The 24,903-nt window shown below is 37.7% G+C and overlaps 1 protein-coding gene across 2 annotated transcripts; it reads left to right on the top strand.

The window, feature by feature from the left end:
• Positions 1–3,397: 3,397 nt before the first annotated feature.
• On the top strand, positions 3,398–21,783 carry LOC139958831 (CMP-N-acetylneuraminate-beta-1,4-galactoside alpha-2,3-sialyltransferase-like). 2 transcript variants are annotated; one of them, XM_071956217.1, is made up of 11 exons: positions 3,398–3,546; positions 5,752–5,981; positions 7,898–8,079; positions 9,249–9,324; positions 13,267–13,344; positions 14,833–14,927; positions 15,642–15,705; positions 15,846–15,941; positions 16,724–16,910; positions 18,066–18,206; positions 19,090–21,783. In XM_071956217.1, the coding sequence occupies exons 3-11, from the start codon at positions 7,929–7,931 to the stop codon at positions 19,483–19,485; spliced, it is 1,284 nt and encodes a 427-aa protein (XP_071812318.1). In that variant the 5' UTR covers positions 3,398–3,546; positions 5,752–5,981; positions 7,898–7,928; the 3' UTR covers positions 19,486–21,783. The 2 variants fall into 2 exon arrangements, with proteins under 2 accessions (XP_071812318.1, XP_071812310.1); XM_071956209.1 differs by lacking the exon at positions 3,398–3,546 and adding an exon at positions 3,679–3,948.
• The last annotated feature ends 3,120 nt before the right edge of the window (positions 21,784–24,903 follow it).

The following is a 24,903-nucleotide window of genomic DNA, read 5'->3' as shown; positions in this document are numbered from 1 at the left end:
GAAATTGCAGACTTGAGACCCATATTTTAGGGCTAGGTATTCGCAGCATAAAACACACGGGAAGTGCCGTTTCCGGCGATCTGGGGGTTTGAAATAACCCAAAATTTTATTGTACGCTCCGCGCCAACCGATGGTGGCGCTCCGCTTAGATAGTCTCCACCAGTGGCGGAGATTTCTTGTCAGAAGTGGGGGGGTTGCAGGCCATTGATGAAATAAAAAGTCATAACTGCTGGCTCACTATCTAAGTGGAGCGCCACCATAAGTTGGCGCGAAGTGCACAAGAATTTTTTGGCAAATATTGCCTCCCAGATTGCAGTAAATGGCACTGCCCAGGCCTTGAAAAGCTGGATTTAACCAAGGGTGTATGCAGGATTTTCTAACCCGGGGGGCGCGTATTACTATCTAAGCGGAGCGCCACCATTGGTTGGCGCGCAGCGTACAAGAAAATTTCTGGTTTTGGTACCCCCAGATCACCGGAAATGGCACTTGAAATGGCTTGAAACTGACCAACCATATGTACACTTTTGCCTGACAACCAAGTTTTTTCCAAATACTTTTTTTCTCATCTATAACCTTTTTGAAGATTGTCACCAGTCACACATCATGTTCGACTTCATCACATATCCTGTGGATCATTGCTTTTGTAGGTGATTCTTCATCGCGGCCCACAATATCCGTCAGCCCCACTGTTCAGAATTTGAAAATTCACAATTCTCGTGAATAAATTCACTTCAAAACATACCCATAATGTTGCACAAAATATCATCTATGGACAACCGATATAGAAAAACCTCCTTCAAACCCTAACAGACGGGTCAAAATTGCACGAGTATGATGAAGTATGATGAAGAATGTTGGTTAGGGAATTTTCGAAAATTCAGACGGCTACTAAAAAATTTCGTTGAAGGAAATAAAAAATATACCAGATATTTCCGAAACCGAACACTACACACATCGACAGTTTTGACCATGGGCGCAGATCAGTCTTGGATAATGGTGGGGACGCGTGTCTGTTCTATGACACTATCTAAGCGGAGCGCGACCATGGGTTCGCGCGTAGCGTACGATTTTTTGGGGCAAATATACCTCCCAGATCGCCGGAAATAACACTTCCCAGACCTAATGATGCTCCTAAACCTCCTTAAGTTTTAGATCTCATTGCTTAGAAATTTAGTTTGGAGAAATACATGGGCGTCTGCAGAAAGAAAATCAGGGGACAAATAATCCAAGTAGACTTTTGTATATACGATGGGTCTGGGGTCCTCTCCCAGAAAACAAATATAGACTGCCGCAAATGCGATTTCCGTCCTATAACTGTGGATAAAATACAATAAAATGAGAACTGCTGCATGTCATTTGCACAATGCTGGATCAAACTGCGCCAAAGTTCCATACAGGGGAACTTGAAATGCAAAGACAAATTGGTGGGGACACGGTATATCATGTCCCCACTACTGAAAAAGTTGGTGGGGACGCGTCCCGCTGTCCTCACCAGGATCTGCGCCCATGGTTTGGAGGCTGTTTATCGTGGAACGCCATTTTCATGCTCACTGATATGATGTGATATCTGCTGTTTGCTTTACAAATTCGAATAATTTTGTCACTGTTCCTCTTCCTCTTCCCGTTTTCTTGCCGTATTTTCTACTCCATCCTTTGGTCCTTTTCTCTCTTTCTTCTTTTTCTTTTCCTTCCTTCACCTCGTTGAAGTTGGCAAGTGTATACAGTTCCAAAGCTATTCAACAGCAACAAAACGTTATTTTGTGTATTTCTGTTGTGGGGTGAAGTTAGCGCTATGAGCTACAAGGTCCAATGCGCAAGGTGGGGGAAAGGGGCTAGAAATAATGTGTCGGTCAATTCTAACTCGGTTTTCGGTCGTTAATTGTTGATGTAGCCTACCAGGTAAAAGGTTGAAATGACTTTAACAATTTCAAATTTAATAATTTGATTTATTATGCCATTTGGAGCACATAACATAGGCTATAACAGAACATTACTGGCAAAAACTAGGGGGGGTTGATTGTGTGGGCCAACCCCCCTCTTCAAAAAGTGGGGGGGTTAAAACCCCCCCAACCCCCCCTGTTTCTCCGCCACTGGTCTCCACACATTAGCCCCCCCAATAATTTTTCCGTTCCGCCGCGCCTGTATATATATAGTTATATATGTATATAGATATATATAATACATATAGATATACTTAGATAAACATATTGATTAACTATGGTCCAGCAATTATCCCCCTCTAGCCATGATTACGTAAAAATACAAAGGTAAAGTAATTGGCACAACTAGCGTGCGGTACGTAGACCTAATCTACAATCTCAATGCTTTCAGAATCAGTGGCGGACTGGCCACACGGGCATTTGGGCAATGCCCGGTGGGCTGGGAGCCTGGTAAAAATTACCGCCCATTTTCACAGTAGTTAATAAAGTACAGACGGGCTGTGTAGAAATATATTTTTCACTGTGGGAATCAGCTCATGAAATCACCATGTTAAATATTTTTTTGTTCGTAACAAAAGAACGTGCTATTGGCAACCCGTCCGTGCTAATGGATTTTATTTAGGTTTTCTTCCATTTTTTTCAAGCATGTTGTCACATAATGCTTGAAAAAATAAATTAAATCCAGTCTAAAACATATATTTTTGTCTATTTTTGTTAACGTTTTTAACTTTTCTCAATTTAATCAAGTGTTGCTTCAGGAAAATTATTTTGGGGTCTTTTTTAAAGGATTATTGTAACCTACAAAATTGAGAAATATAGCACCATTTTGCATCTAGTCATTCCTTAACTTCAAATAAATCTCAATGGGGAGGGGACACCTCCCCTTAAACCCCTTCCCCAGGATGGCGATCACTGTGTAAGTATAACATATCAATGAATAATGGGCCGGTCTATAGGTGAAGAATGCCCGGGCCGGTTTTAAGACTCATTCCGCCTCTGCTTAGAACGCACGATATTTGACTTCTAATTAAGCTTTTCATTTGGGGTGGGGATTCGCACCCCAGGGTGGCTTTCTCCTTCACAATTCGTTCATTCATTAACAATCTGTCCCACCCCCCTCCCCAATTTCCCCTAGAAGGCTGATGGGTGATACCCCAGTGACGTCCTATTCCTCGCTTCCACATCATTACTGTATACGCCACTGTGTAGTTGCTTCATCAACAGTTGATGGCTTTTCTGACCTATTAATCTTTATTAGCTCCAGCCCATATATAGTTTATTACGTCGTTTCTGACATTTTTTTCATGTGAACAGGAGGGAGAGTCAGGGCTTGTCAATCACCACTGAATCTATCGAAAGACGATTAATTCATGCCGGTGCAGACATGCAGTGCGGAAGTTGTGGTCGTCTGCGGGGAGACTTAGGCCAAAACATGTTTTGCCGTCGCCGCATTACGTGCGATACCGTGCAAATGAACTTTTCCGAGTTGCCGCTAAAACACAGCGACACACAAAACTCCCATACGTGTATAAAGCTACAGCCTTAGGAGGCAGGTATTTTTGCGGGTTGCCGAGAAAAGGATTATTTGTGTAGACCTGAATTAAAGGTAAATATTATTCAATATCTTGTTACAAGCTCACAGCCATGTACGTGTCACGTACCTATGGAAATTGTTTACGATTATTTAGCCTAAACCGTTCCAACTTTTCAAGGCCAATTAAGATGAATCGGTTTGTCACTATAGCATTGTATGTCAGAGTCCAAAGGTCTATTTAAGCAAAGACCGCGAATGTTTGTTAAAAACAGTAGAACCACCGTGACTACAATGAGGTAAATACAGATATTCAAACGTTGCACTGGTTCTGGAAAAACAAACGAGTAACAACGAATATTCAAGGGATTTCCTTGCTGCTTGCCGTGATAGATTGATGTTCGGATTTTAGTTACTGAGGTGAACAACGATATGAACCTAAACAACGTTCGACTTAAACTTATCTACCAATTCCAGGTAACATAGAGAGTGGAAGCATTCCTTACTCATTCAGGTTATTTAACTTCTGCAACATTTAGGCCTATCCTAGTTATACTTAGCTAGGTACATGTAGGAGAAATTGGTCCACTCACCGATGGCGTCATAATTACATGTTCAATATGCAGAGTTGATGTCAAAAAATGCCAAAGGAGACATTTGGAATAACAGCATGTAATGTTACCATATAGGTTTACCTCCAATGATACCTAATAGTTTCTCAAATTTATTCATATTTGTAAAAATATAGGTCCTGAACATCTTTTCATTGGGACACCTGACTGGAGGGCCCAATTGCTACTCCACTGGAGGGGCCACACATCTGCCTAAGGAAGACAACCCCCCCCTTCCACCAGCCCCTATAGTTAGTGTATTACACAAGGCCATGCTGATGTCCATTAACAGTGTTGCTTATGTACAGTGTTGCTGTATAAGTCTGCGTGAAATCATATATATTTTAAAGCTTAGAGTGAAGTGTATGTGATGTGTGACACTAGTTACTGTAATTATGCAACAAACACAGAGTATCATGCACAAGTAAAACTTTGCAGACAGGTGTTGTTCAAAAGCAACTGTGCAGCTGCCTTGATGCCACATTAGATATTTACCTACATCTAGACCAGTTGGCAATTATGTACCCTGTTGCTGAGTGATTTATGATGGGAGGTCTTTATCTGGATTTCCAATTGAAACAAGAAACCTAAAGCAAAGAACCATGGGAACATGTTCAAGAAACTTCAGTTGTGATGAAAAGCTAAATAACATATGTCTGTCTAGACTGTTGCAACAATCACATACACTATTAAAGCAGCTTATTGAATTATTTTTATCAATAAATACAATTTCCATAATTATATCTTTATATCATAAATCCAGTCAGATTCATGGTTGGCAATGAGATACCAATTTTATTGATAACAATTATATTTTTAATTACAATGATAGAATCTCACAAAATAAATGACAAACTGTATGAAGGTAACTTTACACCAGGCATTTAATGTTGTCATACTGATGTTTAATGTATGTGAAGCTGTCACAGATGCCATTCATATGCACATCCATAATATGTCAATTTTCAAAAATAAGTGAACTATTAAGGCAATTTCAAACCTGACATTTCAATGTATGTGAGGCTCAGTGTCAAAAATGCCAAAGTAGTATGTGGATTCTTAAGTTTTTCTCACAAATTTACTTTTTGGACAACCAGAAGGGTTAATTTGACTACTTGTGGTTGCTCTGTTAGATCTTACAAATTGTAAATTGCCATATGATTGAAAATGGGAATTGGTATCCTGTTGCTTAATTAAACCAATTGAGGATGTATTAAATATACATGCAAATTGTCTCATTTATACTGCATCTTGCAAAATGACTTAGTAAAAGAGGATGCATGTAAGTTAACTTCAACAGAGTAAATATCAAGAGATTATGTTTAAGTTGTTCATTCTTTCTGTTGGCAGAAATTATAGAATTTTTATCTTGATGCTCAAATAGGTGATATCGTTTGCTTGCTGATACCAGAGTTCCTCTACGGCGGTTTTGTTCTCTATCGTATAGCTTGTCCCCTCTCCCACCCCCTCAATATTTAATGGGGGGGGGGGAGTGGAAGAAACATTTATATAAAAAAGGAACATTCAAAAGTTGTCCACTTGTCACTTATTTATCATGTATGACAGTAATTTCTGTCCTTTCTGTAAGGAGACTTTCCAATAGTGACAGAAAATCACATTTACAACATTATTAAAGAATTTAACCTTTTCTCTTCCCTTATTCTCACAGATTTCTATCCTGTTTGCTACAACATATATCTAGAAAATGTTGTTTGCTTAATACCAAGTGTACCTCACAACTCAGCAGCAATCGTAGGTGCCAGCTGTATCCAGAGTCCTGTATCCTACAGGGGGTGACATGGGATGTGCCCTGGGTGATCTATGTACAGTAGCAGGCACCCACATAATCTCATGTCAGCAGTACAAAATATCTCAATAGAAGCCCAGAGAGATTTCAAGGTGAGAGGGAGGAAACACAGAATGACATTTCCTTTATGATGTAATTTTGTTTATTAATGTAGCAAAGTGAAATTTTGTAGTGTGCACCCGTTTAGTATTTGCATGTCTTACGTAATAGTTCGTAATAGTCAGTTTGTAGCGTTAGTTGTATACACGTGTTTCTTCAGTTCTGTACACGGTGTTGTATGGCGAACATCGTCCCTGAAGAGCTCCGGGGCATCGCCTCGTTATCCCTTTCATAATTTGTCAATATTCATTAATCTTGGGTCGTCAATAGCCCAGAGTTTACCTGTATCCTTATTATCTGGAGTCCATGAGGAGATGTCACCCTTCTCAGAGGCAGGATGCCTCAGGTTTTTGGATGGTTTGACTTCTGGCTCGAAGTCGCTGGTTACCAAGATGGCGGATCATACCAACCTCTATAGCGAGCTGGCTAGAGTTAGCGTTGATGAGTCTCGATGTACGCGACCTCCTTTACCGCGAGCGAAGAGTCTCCTTCGTCTTGTTATTCGCGAGCGAGCTGACCCCAGTATAGTAAGAGATTAAGTAATACATATTATTATTGTTTTTAAAGTGCCGTACGTACCCTTATTATTATTAAATTGAATCGAAGTTGTAATTATTGCCCCTCTGGCTAGGTTGTACTTCACTGTACAAAGTACGTATGTTAGGTTGTGCATTTGGACCTTGGTCCTATGGGTTTATAGGGTGCGTTGTGTACACTGTGTAGATCAGTGGTTGTGTATCGTTAAGCACATGGGTGCTAGTAGTATTGTGTACCTTTATACTGTAGAGTGACAGTATCGGTTAGGTTGAGTTTATATACAGAGAGTTTATATACAGTCACGTGAAGTATACAGAAAGTAATTGAAAGTTTATTTAGTGTATTGTACTGTATTGACAGTTGAGTTGTATTGAGAGATTATTATTTTATTGTACCTGTATTTTCAGTATTGTACTGCTCGCAGTGTAAAGAGTATACGTATTCATATTTTGTATCTTGAACATATTGTTTACTGTTGGTCACTACAGAGTTGTCTCAAGAGCTTGTCCTTCTAATCTTAGCCTTTATGGATAGCTATGGAGTGCCAAGTCTCTTGAGAGTTTGTGGGTTCAGGAGGTGTAAATTCCTGCTGTCTAGGAACAGTTTAGGTGAAAGGCCTATAATGAGTTGCAGCGGCATTAGTTGCCCTAGGCTGGCCATTACGAAGGTGCCAAAATTCCTCGCCTGTTGGCAAACGTTTATTATTATTTATGCAGATTATTACATAATGTTCATTTTACATTATTCTTTATACGTTTTATACATTTTATACTGTCTTGTACAAGTGCAATGTCGTATTGCAGGATACTATTATTGAGTCTTTAATTGTATTTGTGTATTAATGTCACAGTTTGGGCATAGGTTCTGTGCATTTTTCATAGATTGAGTATAGGTTTTTCCCCGAGTAAAGACAGAGTTTAATAAGAGAGTAAAGAGACCCTTAAGCCATTTATCATACAAAGCCATTTTATATTGTCATGTGTCATGACTTATTCTTCATTTGTATATTTTCATATTATTGTAGAGTCTGTTAATAAAAGTCAGCCGTTGTTTCAACGCAAGAAAACTCTTGCCTCCTCATTGATAACTTATGAGTTCGAAGCGTAGGACCCTAAATCCGGTAATTTCCCCCGCAATCCGCGGTTCGCTTCATTAATCAGTCCTACAATAATGTCAAAAACATTAATGAATTATGAGGTTATGAGAGAAAGTTTTCTGATTTTGTGCATAACATAAAGTAAAAAAATTAGTTCAACATGTCATATCTTCAGCGCTGTGGTATACAAGGATTGACATGAGAAACATACATATTGAGTCATTTTTCTGAATATCACAGAAATGTTCTTTGCTTCCATTTTTTTTACTTTTTCAGATTTATTCAGTTGCTCCTCAAAGAAATAAATATGAATATGAGAAAATGTCTTCTCTCCATTATCATAACTTGTTCCATCTTGCTAATACTGGATCTGATGGTATACACAATGTACAAAACATACAATGCAGAGGTACCAGTGCAGAGATCAGAGGGTTCATCTCATGTAGTGAACAGAGTTGGTAAGTAATGCCTTACTTATTAGGTATTAAATGATTAGGACTGCAGTGGCATGCCCAATGGCATTAGACGGGGTAAGATGGTTAAGTCAGAGAATTTTAAGTTCATCGAGGGAAGAGTTAGACCATTACAATGAGTGTACAACCCAGGCCCCTATTCAACCTCACACATAAAGTTTATTTTGGAACTAGTTATAGACATAATTTATGGTTCATTCATACTTAGTAAAGATTCCTAAATCCTATTGGTCCATTCAGGTCAGCTGACCGTGGTTAATCCTGTGAGTAACGCACGGTAAAATTACGGGGCATCACTTTAATAAATCTTTGGTTATATGTAACCAAAAATGTTTTGTTTTATGATTTTCCCCCACACAAATGGTAGTGTATGAATGAACGGGGTTAGTCAACGGTCTAGCGTGCGTTACTCACATGATTAAGGCACTCCGGGTGTTAATGCTATCGCTGGATGCACTCGGGCTCCGCCCTCGTGCATCGCTTGCATTATCCCCCGATCGTGCATTAATCCTGTGAGTAACGCACGCTAGACCGTTGATTAACCCCTTATTTAAAGATGCCTGCAATGTACCATTTGGCTTCTAAAACTCCCTGCATAAATAAAGAAAAATATAAGAAAGATGAAGCACATGTAGCTTGATGATGTTATATTTAGACTTGATCAAGTCTCCAGCCTTGTTTGTGTAATACTTTCTATCTGTGATATCTCCCAACTGGAATACAACTTTTCTTAGCTGTTTGGTGTAGCTTTTCATAATATTTCTCACTATCACATAGAACAATAATGATGGCGGTAGGGTTGTGTCTCCTTTCAAGCAGCTCCACACAATGGATTGTGAAGATTTTTTATGCATGGATAGCTGCATGGTTTTGCTCACTGGTACTTGACTTGGAGATGGACAGTAGCAGTGATGGAAAATTTATAAAGGTTCTGAACAGCCACAGCGTCCCTTTCTACGTATATACATCTGGAGCATTGTTGACTTTCAATAGAATGCACATTTGACAACGATAATCCACTTTTGTGGCCTAAACTACAGTATTGCTGACATACATGATAGCCAAATTACTGATAAAAGTATTATGAATAGATACTATTTCTATAGCGTATTATTTGTGTTTATGGTAAAACTTTATTTGTTTACTTTGCTTAGCTACTAAAAGGATCATAAAAAAGGGAAAAGTGGAATCATATCAAATCGCAGTCAACCGATCCTTCCCAATTAACAGGTAAGCTCTTCTGTACAGCTGTTATTTATTGCTAGCTTAAGGTGATATATCCAATCTGTGAAGTGAAGTATTTTGTCTTACATCATGCAAGGGTTAACATAGGCAGTGGACATAAACTTCAGAGGCAGGGTGAGGGTGTAGGGGGGTGGTGAAGGTGTAGGGGAGAAGACTGTTAAGGATGACACCAAGGAGAGTTCATAAGTATGCAATTGATTCTGAGAAGATGATTCCCACAGAAACAAAAGAATTGGTTGTTACAATGATTAAAATGAGATACTTCTTGTTGCCAGTATATAACAAAGTAGAACGGTTTACAATTGTTGAATCAGTATTATGTTGATATAGGTGTGTGCGAGGGGGAGGCTTATCGTCAACTAGAATGGTAATTGGTAGCTATGGGAATGCAGAATAAAGGAGATATATGTTTTTCTGATATATGTAAGGCTCAAAGATGTGAAGCTTTGACTGTCCCAGCTGATCAAGCTGATTACCACCGACAATTAGGATTGACTGCAGACGGACGTAGCAGGCCTCAAAATGTGGTGATTAGTCGGCAGTTATCAATCGTCAGTCAAATAATCGGCATATATCCGTATCCACCAAATTACTGCTAATCATCATTATTGGGCTATAAGCCTGTATAGTACAGTAACTGGTGTGGGCTGAAATTCAGCAAAATTTTCAGTGCTCTGGAACTTGATTTTAACCAGTAGATCTTTTAAAAACTTGCATTTCTTAGCAAACCTACTAAAATTGAGAAATTCTAGGCCTGAGTATGAAACTTTCACCATGATGTATATTAATTCTACCAAACTATATGTGTTACATAAAAAAACATATTTTCTTCTTACCAATGTAACTTTTGCAAACCACTTAACTGATACAAAAAGAAAGCTAATCATTACCTAGCTCATTTACAATTCAATGTTCCAAATTGATGTTTCTTCATGTATCCAAGACTGACAAATTATGTATGTTCAAGCCACATCTGACTTCTAGAAGTTATGAGTGTTAAAAGCATCCATAATTTTGCCAGACTGCTACTGTAGTAGTAAGAATGTCAACCTTGTCACTGTAAAGGCAATTTTTGTTAGTATCCATGGTTACAAAATATTTTGTTTTTTATGTAAATCTGCTACTCAGGCAATGCATGTGAACACTAAATTATTACCCAGCACATTATTGAATCTTTTGAAAACATTTTTGATATTAGAAAAGAGCTGCAAAAATATGGCAACTGTTTTTGTTGACTCTTGTCAGCACTTTTGGCATGACATGTCAAAACATTGGTGGGATCTAGTAGGCACATGTGAAAGAAAACAACAAATATGGGATTGACCAATGACATTATGATTACGTTCAGTTAGAACATACATATATAGCAGGGTAGTAACACTGTATCTTAATTATTCATATCCCTGGTATTGCAATTGCCCTGTTAGCCCAGTCAGCCTCGCATTCCTCATGAAACTGCCTATATTCTCTCTGTAAAGACCTTTTGGCACCATTTCATACTCTAATGATTTTGTTATTTTGCTGAGTATGAAATGGGTTTCTCAAACATATTTTGTATTATTTTTTTCAATCAATCAATCAAATGCGCCACCCTGGGTTGAATTTCTTCAGTGTCTTTGAGGGTACAGAATCTCATAATCTCTCAACAGCTGGGGTTAAAGAGAGGCCTTCTTCAGTCTCAATGTTAATGTGTAATGTATTGAATGACATGTTCACTCATTTGATTCTTCTCAGTTGTGATTCTGCACATTTCTGGCCATTTAGACAAACTGATTCTACGTAAATGAATCTTTGGTATGCACCTATAAATAGAGTGTGCCATCAATACATGTATATTTAGATCATTGAATTTAAAAGTTACTCTAGCTTTAAGGTGTCTGTTACAGCTGCACTGTGTACTCCTGCTGGCTGCTGACAACACATTTCTCAAGATTTTATTCCCAGCTCAGCAGTGGCTTTTAAGATATCCTTTGCTTGGTGAAGAATGTCAGTAGGCATGCATGGTTCTTAAAACAGTTTTTGTACATGATCTGTAAAACCTCTGAGGTCCAAATGTGAATTATTTTTATTAAATTTAACAGATAGACAGCTGCTGATTATACAAAGATTAAGCAATTATGCACCTGTGGATATATCACAATTCTCATATCAAGATTGTTTTTCAGAAATCTCAGAAGTATGTCATATTAATACCGAATATGCACCCAAATTGTGTCAAAATTTAGTTAGCATATGAAAGACACTTAAAAAATGGTTAATGTTTGTAGCTGAGTTTGAAAATGTGTTTGAAAAGTAGCAAGAGGCAATTAGCTTAAAATGAGGAGGTTTCTATTTTGCAGTTCATTTGTGAATGTTCAATATACTGTAGCATTGCTGAGTGTATAGTAATTAACATGAATACTATAGAAGTCAATAGTTTAAAGATGCACAGTTAAAGTAAAATGTGCGTCAGTATGAAACATAACCATGTTTCAATCCCTTGTGTTGTTTTTACTCACACTCAAAAATGAAAGCAGGAAAACTGGGAATGTTGCACTCTTGAAATTTAAATGTTGGAGAGGAAAACATTTGGAAACTTGGTGCCACAGAATTTCTGTCACAAGGTTTTTAATCAGTTTGTGGTCTACAAAAGTACACCAATATTTATAATTTATTAGAAATTTGTCCATATCGTGATATTTTATAATTTATAGGAGATGGGTTCAAATTTAATCATTCGGGATGCAGCAGCTCAGCTTAATCATGCCGCTGTCTGAGTCAGTCCAATTTGAATTGCATTTAACCAATCGTCCATGATTAAATACATAATGATCGAAGGAGACTTTAACTCATGGTTCGAAGTGTTGTGGTTGACTTGTAATTTGGTTTAAAAATGTTCCACAAAATATGTTTTCTAGGATAGGAATTATTACCATAGTTGGTATTCAAATACAGACTAAGGTAGAATGGTATCTCTTTAAGTTGAAGATTTAATCTTGGTCTGCTGGCAGGGATAACAGCTGTTAATCAATTTACACTTGCTTGCTTTCCAGACATACTGTACAGACATATATTTGTTTTCATATATTCTTGTCCCTGTTGCCTGTTTCCATATGTTGTATTGCACCACATGCAGTAATGGGAACACATTATAGCTTAAAGCTATCTATAGTATACTAGGTAGAATACTCAAAGAAATCACTTCAAAACTGTGCAATCATCATTGGTAGAAGAGTACATGTGGATAAGGGAAGGGGGAGGGGCATGTGTGGAATTAATTATTTACTTTTCAGTTTGCTCACATACCCTTTATGATAATTAATCTAAAAACTTTTACCTGACATGCAGTCAACAGTGCACATGCCCACCAGTATACATGCATTTATTACTAGTGTGTAGTTTAGTCGCTTCTCAATCTCAATGTGTTGCTTTGATGTGGTATAATGCGCGGGGGGGGGGGGGGGAGGGGCTAGCTTGCATATGGTGAAAGTATATCAGTGAAATGTGCAGTTTGCCTTTTAAAATGAGGATTTAGAAGATAGAAGTGAGAATAATGGTAGATGAGAGGGAGAACTAGACACACTGGCATACTGATCTCTACATCAACTCATCATGACACTTTAACTATGTATACAAATATGTAAATGCCATCCCAAATTACTAGACTTCTGTACAAACATCCAGAATTAACTTTGGGGAATGGTCATGCAGATTGGAGGGTGTATGTAACCTTACAAGATCTTGTTAGCTGACAATCCTACCTAGTTGATATAAGTACAGTATATACTTTGCACATGTCTGCAAGGGTTTGTGTAACACAAGACATTACAATTTCTTTGAAGAATCGGTAACCATGTTGATTTGAAGTTTGTAACATTAACAGTGTGATGTATCTCATCTTCTCAACTATTTCCCTTTCTTGTCTACTCTGCCTATAATTTCTTTTAGAACCGATTTGCTTTCGGAGAATCCTCAATGTACATTTAACAAAAGCAGGAATCGACTCAGAAACTTTTTTGGTGCAATGTAAGTTTACGTTTAAATCATAATTTCCAGGTTTCTTATTATAAGTGGAAATGTGTTTCTTTGTTTTGTTGTTGTTGTTTTTCGTTCTTGCAGTTGTCAGTAGAAATAGTAGATGTTACTTGTCAATATGAGTCAACATTTTCTTAGTTTTTCTGTTCCAACTAAAAGTGCATGAGGTAAACATTACTCATTGGAAACCACACTTTTGCACATTTGCAAAATCATTTTTGGGGAAAGTGTTTGAAGATATATCTGCCTCAAGTTGTTTATGAATTAAAAGAAAAAAACATTTCGCAGATGATCAACTTATATGGAAAATGTTTGTAATTTATAGCAAAATGGCAATCCCCAGGATCATAAAGAGTACCAAATTGAATGTCACAGGCAGCAAATGTTTACCACTTTCAACATTTCTGGAGTGTTCTTACAGTTTTACATACTGTATATATTGTATTACAAATCTTGCACATACATGAATTTCTATTTTACTATGAAGAATTGAATTTCACATGCCATGCTGTAGATTGGGACTTCTATACATTTTATAGAATACATGGGGGAAAAATTGTAGACTCAGTGGCGGAGCTAGGGGTATTGGTCAAGGGGGGCGAGGATGGTCTGTATGGGCGCTTTCGACACTATCTAAGCGGAGTGCCACCACAGGTTGGCGCGGAGCGTACAGAAATTTTTTGAGTAAAGATACTTCCTAGATCGCCGGAAATGACCCTTTCCTGGCCTTTCCTGGATAATTTGCAGATAAACGAAGTATAAATAGGTGTCAAAAATGTGACAAATGTCAATAGGTAGATGAGAGCGGTAGGTAGATAGGTAGATAATCACGAATAAGTAAAAAGTGGTAAAAAGCTGAAAAGGGAGCCAGCAGTCCATTTGAGTCCGTCAGGGGGGGCATCCGCCCCCCCTGACTGTATGGACGCTCCGCCACTGTGTAGACTGCACATAGAATGGAAACACATGCTGCAGGGACATACTCTCAGAGGTACTTAATAGGAATTGAAAGCAGTACATCCAATTCAGTGAAATCGAAATTCAAAATAAAACTTGTTTATACATAGTTCAGCCCATATTACCATGACAACATGGGCCAGCATGTTATTTACAGCATGCCGTGATCACTATAGAAATAAGTATAATTGAATTTCCAAATATATCTGAATTGAATTAAACTTGTTTTTCTTGCTACAAGCAAAATTAAGTATGAAGATGCATGCTAATGTGTGTGTTATGTGATGCGTATGGCTTTTAATACAGTGTACATTGTAGGCTATGCTCTGCTTGCTTAAATATTTGTCTTAAGATGCAAACATGTGAACATTTGGTTGTCGGTTTTCCTGGTAGCGAATTTTTTTCCCCAGCGCGGTAAAGGCCATCATTTGCATATCTCACATGTATACTACAGACCCTCTACACTTGTGGCATAACATAATATTTGAAACACTTTAAAGTGATTGATTATTGGTTTTCTTTCAGAAATATAAAAGAATTACCAGTTTATGTTGACAAAAACTTCCTGAGGAATAAAAAGCTAATGGAATTTGCCCAACCATTTGGCTTCAAGGAAGTTGGTAAGTTGTACCAAGTGTGTAATTGCCTGATGCACCAATTAGATGTTTCTGAGTGAAACCTGCCATCATTTATCTTCTGTCAATATTTGCACTGTGATGTTTTGTTATGCCTCTAATTTGTAAGAGTTTCTCCATTGCAAAAAGTTTTAACATTACTAAGAATACCACGGCCATGCATGCAGGAAACTGAAGAAAGTATCTTAAGCATATATACAAATTTGAAAAAGATCAATATATCTGTAATAATTATTAATGCAACATGAGAAATGCAGTGGCCATGCTATGTCTCCCATCCCACCCCCACTCCACACCAGGTTCCCCTAGCATTACCTCAGAATAACCCCATCTTTATCCTTTCCCCACCCATACAAATAACATAGCCAATCTAGGACTAAAATAGAAGGGGATGTGATCTGATGTAGAGGGGTGTGGGGTTAACCCCAGAAAAAATTAAAAGAAAATTAAAATGAAATGGTGAATTCTGAGGCATATGTAGGCTATAAATTAGATCAAGAATTAGGTTTACATGCAAGATTGTGCTGATAACTACTTTCAATTTTCTGTGGGAGGTTGAAAGGATGGGTGTGCTCCCCCCACAACACCCCCTCCCCCTGTATATGCACCTATATAGAGTAAATGGAATTAGAATGTTATACCTGTGTATGTCCTCATTGGGATTACAGACAGGTGTTGTATTTCTCTTCTTCTATGTAGATACTCATGTGATGCATGTTTTGCAATATGTGACACAGTCAAGCTTGCCGTTGGAATTAGAAACGTAAGTATTTATCAAACAGTCTCAATCAGTAAAAGTATTATGCATTTTTCCATGGTGTGATTTAATTCTCTAATCATTTATAAAACTCATTTTAGATCAATATTGGTTACTTGATGCATTTTGTTCTCTCTGTCGCACAGGAAATCCTGCCTGAGATGTGTGGTGATAGGGAACAGTGGCATATTGAGAAACTCATTACTTGGGGAAGTCATAGACAATTTTGATGTAATTATCAGGTGAGGAAATGAACCCAGCTGTCATCTTATAACATGAGATGATTAGAGTTCCATCTAGTCAATGTAACTGGGCGAAAGAGTTGTAAATATGTGTGTAGGATATAGCTATTCTACAACCCACAAAGAGGAGGTCCTTGGGCCTGATGTGTGGAAGACTTGGCAGGCCAACTAGCAGCTGACAAGGAGGTTGCTGGTTTTCATGGGTGTAGGACATTACTAACCAACCTGCAGCCCATAGGAGGTCCTTGTTGTTCATGGGTGTAGGACATTACTAACCAACCTGCAGCCCATAGGAGGTCCTTGTTGTTAATGGTTGTAGGACAAGACCAACCAACCTGCAGCCCATAGGAGGTCCTTGTTGTTCTTGGATGTAGCACATGGATCATGGATGGCCGGCCTAAAGCGCAGAATTAAGGAGGTTATTGGTCTTATTGGGTATGGATCTGTGACCCACACGGAGGTCCTGTGTGATCCCCTAGAGACATTTGTCTCTAGGTATGATGAAACCTACAAATATGTGATAGATGCCTCCCCCTGTCGGTACACAAATCGTTTATACTGCATTCACTAGTAGTTTGTGGCATAACACACATTTACAATAGCCACTAACTTATGCAATGCATGTTATGCAAACGTCTGGATTGGCTCAATTCAAAGTATATGAAGTACATTAAAGCAAAGAGTAAAAGTTTCTGCACCACGGTCAACTTATTATGTACTTGTTTAAGTTAGTAGAACCATTAACCACGTCAAGATTGTAATAATTCTATATTCATAAACAGAATGAATGACGCCCCCACTGCCCACTTTGGGAAGGATGTAGGAAGCAGAACAACAATTCGTTTAGCCTACCCTGAGAGTGCTTTTAGACAAAAGGAGAATTATGGACCGAATTGGCAGATGGTAATCATAGCATATAAACCAATGGACTTGATATGGCTCCACACGGTTGTTCAAGGTAAAACCATGGTAAGTCTTAAAATGTAAAGGTATTCACTCTAATAGCAGTAATGGTGGTGATGATGATGATGATGGTGTGGACATGATGATGATGATGGTTATCATGGTGGACTAGTAGTAGTGGTGGTGGTGATGATGATGGTGTGGACATGATGATGATCATGGTGATCATGGTGGATTAGTAGTAGTGGTGGAGATGTTGATGATGGTGTGGACATGATGGTGATCATGGTGGATTAGTAGTAGTGGTGGTGATGATGATGATGATGGTGTGGACATGATGATGATGATGGTGATCATGGTGGATTAGTAGTAGTGGTGGTGGTGATGATGATGGTGTGGACATGATGGTGATCATGGTGGATTAGTAGTAGTGGTGGTGGTGATCATGATGCTGGTGTGGACATGATTATGATGATGGTGATCATGGTGGTGGTTAAACAGTGGTGGTGGTATCTTACGAAGTAAAATATCACACATTATTGAAGGAAACATTGCATTTAAATTCACAATATTATCAAGGAAACTCTGGGTGGTTCATTAGGGTATATTTTGTATACCTCTTCAAAGCAGACAAAATAATATTCAAATTCTCAAGGTTTAAACCAAGCAATCTGGAAACAACAAGAAAGCCCTCATTTACCTTTATATCACAAATAATGATGTTTTATATATTTAGGAAAATAAATTCTATAATTGCCTAGGATCAAGATGTATTAAGATAAAAATGAAAATTCTCTTCATCTTGTTATGGATGCAGACTGCTGCTGAGTAATAAATTTTACACCCGCACCGCCCGTTGGAGCTAGGATATATTTTCTTTCTATGGAAACAGGCTGCGGCTGAGTATTAAATTTTACACCTGTGTTATAGCTGGAATATATCAACTTCCTGATGCATCTTGAGAAGTACATGAAATAAAATATGAATGACCCCATGCGAGGGCCATAGTGGTTATTAACGATGACCAAGAAGTTGTCTCTTCATACGGCATGAATGATTTCATTGTGGAATGAGCACCTGTCAGCATTTAGTATATCTCAGCAAAGAAAGGACTTTAAAAAAAAATGTTTATATTGTCATTTATGGTCCGTAAAGTTGTTCTAAAATTGTGACATTTTTGATGCAATTTTTCAAGCTAAGATGTCATATTTTTGTTAATAGAAAACTGGAGAAGGATTCTGGAAGAAGATTGCCAAAGCAGTTCACAAAAGTCCAGAAGAGATTAGGCTCCTGAATCCTGAGGTTTTACAGACAGGGGCAGAGCTGATTGGCAGTACAATAGAAGCAGACAACAAGAACAAGGTATTTATAACATCTATATATAAAATACAACAGAACAAGACTTCCATTTCCTATATTCAAACCAGAAATAGTAAATTAATGAAAGAGCCCGCAATCATCGATGTAATTACAACCATATTTTTGAAGAGGTCAACCAGGATCGCAGAGGTCATGGAGCAAACAAACTGCTACACCATTCCTGCATGAGTAGATGATTGCTTTTAAATTCAATTTTATTTTATTGAATTCAATCATTTCAGTTACAAACAGATTAAATCACTTAAAAGTGGTTATTAAGCAACAACCACAACAGATAAATGTAAGTTTACATAGGATGTTGAACAGAGTAAATAATAAACATTACACTTAAACTGCATTGATTCTCTGGGGTTCTTATTTCTTGGACGAAATCATGGAAAGTTAAATATTGGTAGTCTTACTTACAATGCAGTCTTACAAATTAAAATATTTCATTCATTTTGGTAATATTCTTTAAGATAAAGTATGTTGTTGCTTGAAGGGTTAATGTTGTACAGGACTGTATGTCTTGAAGCTAAATGTCAGCTGGATGATAACTGAACTACGATGATAAATTGAATTTTCCACGAAATGCATCTTGTGTATGAAACAATCAATTTATAAACAAGGAATACCTGCATGAAATTGATCCCATTATCAGAAATCATCTCCATCGGTACTGAATAGCTTAAAGCAGTGACGTGAAGACCAGTTTAAATGCATTTCCTTTCTGAAATTAGTTTCATTGTCTCAAAAGAATGAGCCAATTTGCAATGCCAAAAAATTAAATTCAATAAGATTTGACCTTGTTATTTGTTGACCTTAGTATTTACGTTTACATTAGTCTATCACAATATTGGATGATTAATACTTTTCTCCATGTCAGAATGTACCTACCACTGGTTTCATCGGGATAACTATGGCCCTTAAAATGTGTGACGAGGTGTCAGTGGCAGGGTTCGGCTACGACATAGATAAACCAAAGAGTCATTTACACTATTACGATGGACTCACAATGGATGTCATGAAGAGGTTTTCTACCCACAATGTCAACCAGGAGAGCAAGATTATGTACAAAATGGTGGAGCAAGGTATTATTCATGACATCACTGGAGCTATAAAAGTATACAACCCACAACAGAGAGGAAAACTACAAGACTCACAGCAGAGAGACAACACGACCCATAGAATGGAGACAAACAACAAGACCCACAGTAGAGAGACAACACAACCCATAGCAGAGAGACAACACAACAAGACCCACAGTAGAGAGACAACATGACCCATAGCAGAGAGACAACACAGGCCATAGCAGAGAGACAACACAACAAGACCCATAGCAGAGAGACCACACAACCCATAGCATGAAGACAAACAACAAGACCCACAGTAGAGAGACAACACGACCCATAGCAGAGAGACAACACAGCCCATAGCAGAGAGACAACACAACAAGACCCACAGTAGAGAGACAACATGACCCATAGAATGGAGACAAACAACAAGACCCACAGTAGAGAGACAACACAACCCATAGCAGAGAGACAACACAACAAGACCCACAGTAGAGAGACAACACGACCCATAGCAGAGAGACAACACAACAAGACCCACAGTAGAGAGACACGACCCATAGCAGAGAGACAACACGACCCATAGCAGAGATACAACACAACAAGACCCACAGTAGAGAGACAACACAACCCATAGCAGAGAGACAACACAACCCATAGCATGGAGACAAACAACAAGACCCACAGTAGAGAGACAACACGACCCATAGCAGAGAGACAACACAGCCCATAGCAGAGAGACAACACAACAAGACCCACAGTAGAGAGACAACACAACCCATAGCAGAGAGACAACACAACCCATAGCAGAGAGACAACACAACAAGACCCACAGTAGAGAGACAACATGACCCATAGCAGAGAGACAACACAACAAGACCCACAGTAGAGAGACACGACCCATAGCAGAGAGACAACACGACCCATAGCAGAGATACAACACAACAAGACCCACAGTAGAGAGACAACACAACCCATAGCAGAGAGACAACACAACCCATAGCATGGAGACAAACAACAAGACCCACAGTAGAGAGACAACATGACCCACAGTAGAGAGACAACATGACCCATAGCAGAGAGACAACATGACCCATAGCATGGAGACAAACAACAAGACCCACAGTAGAGAGACAACATGACCCACAGTAGAGAGACAACATGACCCATAGCAGAGAGACAACATGACCCATAGCAGAGAGACAACATGACCCATAGCAGAGAGACAACATGACCCATAGCATGGAGATAACATGACCCATAGCAGAGAGAAGGACACTAACACCAGCAGAAAGAGAGAAATACAACTCACAGCAGAGAGACAAACAACACAACCAGCACATCAGAGAGATAATAGCTAAGCACATAGCAGACCGCAGGAGGAACCTTCAACTACAGAATCAGATGATCATGAGGAGAAATGGTACATTCACAATGATCAGTTTACAAGAAAAGAAGATTTGGGATTTATTTTTTTAAAGTTTATTTGAGGCTGCATGCCATCCCTGGACCAGGGAATGTGCAATGGTCTTACAGACTGTTGAAATAGAAATATAATGCCTATCGCAATGAGGTAGTTACAGCTGTTGTACAATTTTAATTATAACATTTATTTCTTTGGAGCCATAATGTGTGGAAGGTGAGTTTGGGGTTGTGTTGGAGGGGGAGAGGGAGGGGGGACTCTGTTTGTCTCATAAGATGTTACAGGACAGATTTTAATTTTTTTAATTAAATCATTTCTTTGTCCTGTGATCTCTGAGACAAGTCAATTTCTGTTCTGGAAATGAGACAAGTCAATTTACAGTCGGGAAAGAAAGATTTTTCTGAAGGTTTTCTAAATGTATGATCAGCAAACTTCTTATGAAACATTTTAACTTTACTTGCCTCTGCTGAAATAGTTTTCGTATGTAACATTGAATATTGAATACACAGTTCACGTTATATTACTAGAGCTAATAGGTTAAAATCAAATTTCCTGACACAACTAAAGCTATAAAACACTGAACCTAACAGTCCATTTCCTGTGTCATGCTGCAAGATTTCTTTCGTGTTAAAGTACTACGTTGAATTGCGAGAATGGGATCTCGTCTTTAGATGTTAAATCCACAACAAGAGATGTAACTTAACTTTTTGACAATTAGCAGTCATCCTTCAACAAGCCTACCGATAGCCATCACTGTTAATTGTATAATTTATTACGAGCATTAAAAAATAGGGTCACTTCCATGCTGGTAAATTTTGTTTGACCAACAATTACCATGGTATGTTGCAGCACTTGGTAAACCTGTGAACAATTCCGAACCTGTTTGCTTCAGGCATGTAGTAGGGTTTAAGAAATGGAGAGTAATTAGAGGAACTTGATCTCTAGTTTTAAAGCCAAATGAGAAACTGATATTTTCTCTTTTGCATAATTGGGATGAGAATCCAGAATATTCATCAAGTTTGCTGCTCTGTTCCTGGTTATCTAACAAGAGCTATGGAAATTTAAAACAAATTGGTTGCACCCCCCCCCCCCCCAAAAAAAAAACATAAGTAGTTTTTTAACAGAAAGTAAACTAAGCAAAAGCAGTTTTGGATTATTTTATATATTTTCTTTACATGTTTTTAATCGCATCTGTCATGCTTGGGTAAATGAGAACATTGACTAGTAAAAAACTTTAAAAATGTCTACTAAAATTGTAGCTATTGATTAAATCTAATCAATATAATGATATTTTAAATCAAACAGTACAAAATGAAAATATCTAAATGGATGAAGTTTTCGGGATGAATTCTGAACAATACACTTAATTTTATATTTTGACGATGGATTTGTAGTTTAAAGTTGTTGTTTTTAACTTGTTTGTATGTTAGCTATTGGACAAGTACTTTACAGACTTTTATATGCTTATTCTCTTCAGTCCTAATATTGAAGGATGGATTCAGTGCAATGAACTTATCTTTATATCTTCTGCTTCTATTATTTAAAGTCGCTTTTATCATTTTGAGGAGTGTGTGATATCATTTTGTAAAATACACAAAGAATTTTAACTTGCAAGCTTCAAGTTTACAAGTTTTTAGATTCTAATGTAAGCAATTGCAGTAATTCAATGAGATATTGACATAAATCATATTGTTTTTATTGGTACTTTCCTTCATTTAGCTTTAATAGTTGCTAAAAGAAGATATTAAGTATAAATAAACAAATGAAATATGCAATGTCATAAAATGTTGAGTTCACAGTTTGTTTGCCAAAGAATCTTTCAAGGACCAATCAACCAGAATGTGGTAAAATGGAAGTTTCCCTTTTTCCAGAAAAGTTGCCCCAATTATGTCACCAAGCAACCACCAAATTGTGCATTTTTACCTGGAATATCCCATGCGGTATTTGGCAAAGATTTGTTCACTGCATGAAGCCATTAGAGATAAAAAGTAATTTGAGATGTGTTATCATTTTATCTCTATGTGCAGTCCAATCGTCTGGCTAGCTGTGCTATGATGAAAATTTACCAGACTTTATGAGAAGTACTTTTATTGATTTTGGATTTTTTTTTTAAAATAAACATAATATATGAACCATACAACTGCTCTGTATCAACTTGTTTCATGTCCAATAACAACCAATAATCCCAACCATTTGAAAGTTTCAAAATGGGCTCTTATGAATGTGACTTAATACTTACATATGGAAACAAATGTCTGAGAAAGACAACAAAATTACTGCAAGAATTAATTAATTGCTTGCTCATTAAAAGGTTAATTTGATCTTAATTTGATTTCAAATATGTTTTGAATAAAATAATTGGTAGGTTTTAGAAAATTGTCACAAGATGCCAGGGGGTATATTCCATACTAGCTGCTGTGAACATTGTTTTAATATGTGCATATGGTAAGGTGACCATATTTTCCTGACTGGAATCAGGGACATTTATTGCAAGACTGATATGGGGAGGGGTACACCCCCTCCCCTTTGGAAAATTTTCAAGTGTCTAAGGTGCTTAGATGTAAAATGGTGATACTTAGAAGCACTTTTTAAATCAATTTTATTTTCAAAAATGTAGCTTTTTCTTAGATGAAATTTACTTACTTTAAGAAAGAGTGCTAGGCTAGATCGATCTAGCATATTTTAACAGTGTTTCCACCTACACTGGCCCACCTGAACTACTGTTAGTTCAGTTCTGCGAATACACACTTGACAAAATTTTGTTCTTACAATTATTTTAATAATAATGTGGGATATTTTCGAAATTCCTGAACATTTTGACGAATCGGGGACATTTTCGGGGACATTTGTTCATCGGGGACAGCACACTGTAATCGGGGACTGTCCCCGAAAATCGGGGAAGTCTGGTCACCTTAGCATATGGCAGGTTTAAGTTAAGGTTAAAAAGGTTACCTGATCCACAATATGTATTCCTTGTTTAATTGGTGAATATATATATGTATCTACTATTACACAGTTCTTTATGTTGCCCAATATTACCCATACCTTGGGCTGGTGGAAGACAATGACTTGATATTGTGCAACTATATGTGTCTTGACACAGCCGGAATATGTCTTTAATTAATAACAGTGTTTACATTTTTTGGAGGGTTGCCAAAGATTAACAGCTCATAATGACCAAATGTATGTGCCTAAAGAGAATGAAGTCTACTATATAATCACTGTAATAATAGAACTTAATGTAAAATAACATTGAAATGATAATTTATTAATTATGCATCAAGATTATTGCCAAATTCCAATTTTTACCAAAAAGGTGTTAATTATCCCTTAAGCTTTTAATATCTAAATGGTGCTATTAGGTTTAGCACATACAGTATTCAAAGAGAATGATACAAAATATAAATACTGCAAACAAAGTCAATATATCATTGTGTCCTATTTTTCATCTCCCTGTCCAATAATAATAGCAGGTGATAAATTAATAATTGCTAATAACTAAATATAGCAGTAATGATATTTAATGCAGGAAAGTCTGAGTTTGCCTCATTCTCTTCCGGAACTGTTTGTAGCAGCCACTTGACATATGTCAGTGAGATTCCTGTATTCGGTTTAAGACACTTGGCATATACCCAGGTCCCTTAAAGGGAGTGAAGACTTGTGCACCGTAGGTAATTAGACATTAGTGTACATTCAATACATACAGCTACGGTCAATTCCCACAACACTGTACATAGCAGCGATTGACATCTCAGGTCCAGATAAAAGATAACAAAGTATCACATTTCAATACTGTCTGCATTTTGTAGCGACAAGAAGAAAACTTCACTAGCAAGCAATGGAAAGTTAACTTTTTCAGAACGCGGTGTGGGGCGAGTCTTCAATGCCTTTAATTTCTGTACATGTGACATTGTATATCCATACCAGGCATCCAGAAAGGGATATTGTTCATAGTGCAGTATGCTTGCCATCTCCACCTACAATACTTCTCTGTTGACCACTGGTCTTCTTACTTTCAACCACTGGTCATTTTAAATTATTAGTGATGTGTAGCAGGACAGGACTGGGCCTTAAGACCGGCCTGGCATTCTTCACCTTCATTATTCATTGAATGTACTGTAAACCAGCCCATGTTTTACCCACCTGGCGTGCCCACCAGGCATTGTCCATATGGCCAGTCCGGCCCTGCTGTGAAATGTAAACT

The sequence above is a fragment of the Apostichopus japonicus genome, chromosome 3 (assembly GCF_037975245.1).
Source record: "Apostichopus japonicus isolate 1M-3 chromosome 3, ASM3797524v1, whole genome shotgun sequence".
In the NCBI taxonomy this organism is placed as follows: Eukaryota; Metazoa; Echinodermata; class Holothuroidea; order Aspidochirotida; family Stichopodidae; genus Apostichopus; species Apostichopus japonicus.
This window is presented reverse-complemented; position numbering and strand designations above follow the sequence as displayed.

Bases quoted from the DNA above. Each gene is read 5' to 3' on its own strand.
- LOC139958831 (XM_071956217.1), top strand. From the start codon at position 7,929: ATGAATATGAGAAAATGTCTTCTCTCCATTATCATAACTTGTTCCATC. The intron at 13,345-14,832 runs GTAAGTTTACGT...GTTTTCTTTCAG, and splicing joins AGAAACTTTTTTGGTGCAAT to AAATATAAAAGAATTACCAG. The intron at 14,928-15,641 runs GTAAGTTGTACC...TCTTCTATGTAG, and splicing joins ATTTGGCTTCAAGGAAGTTG to ATACTCATGTGATGCATGTT.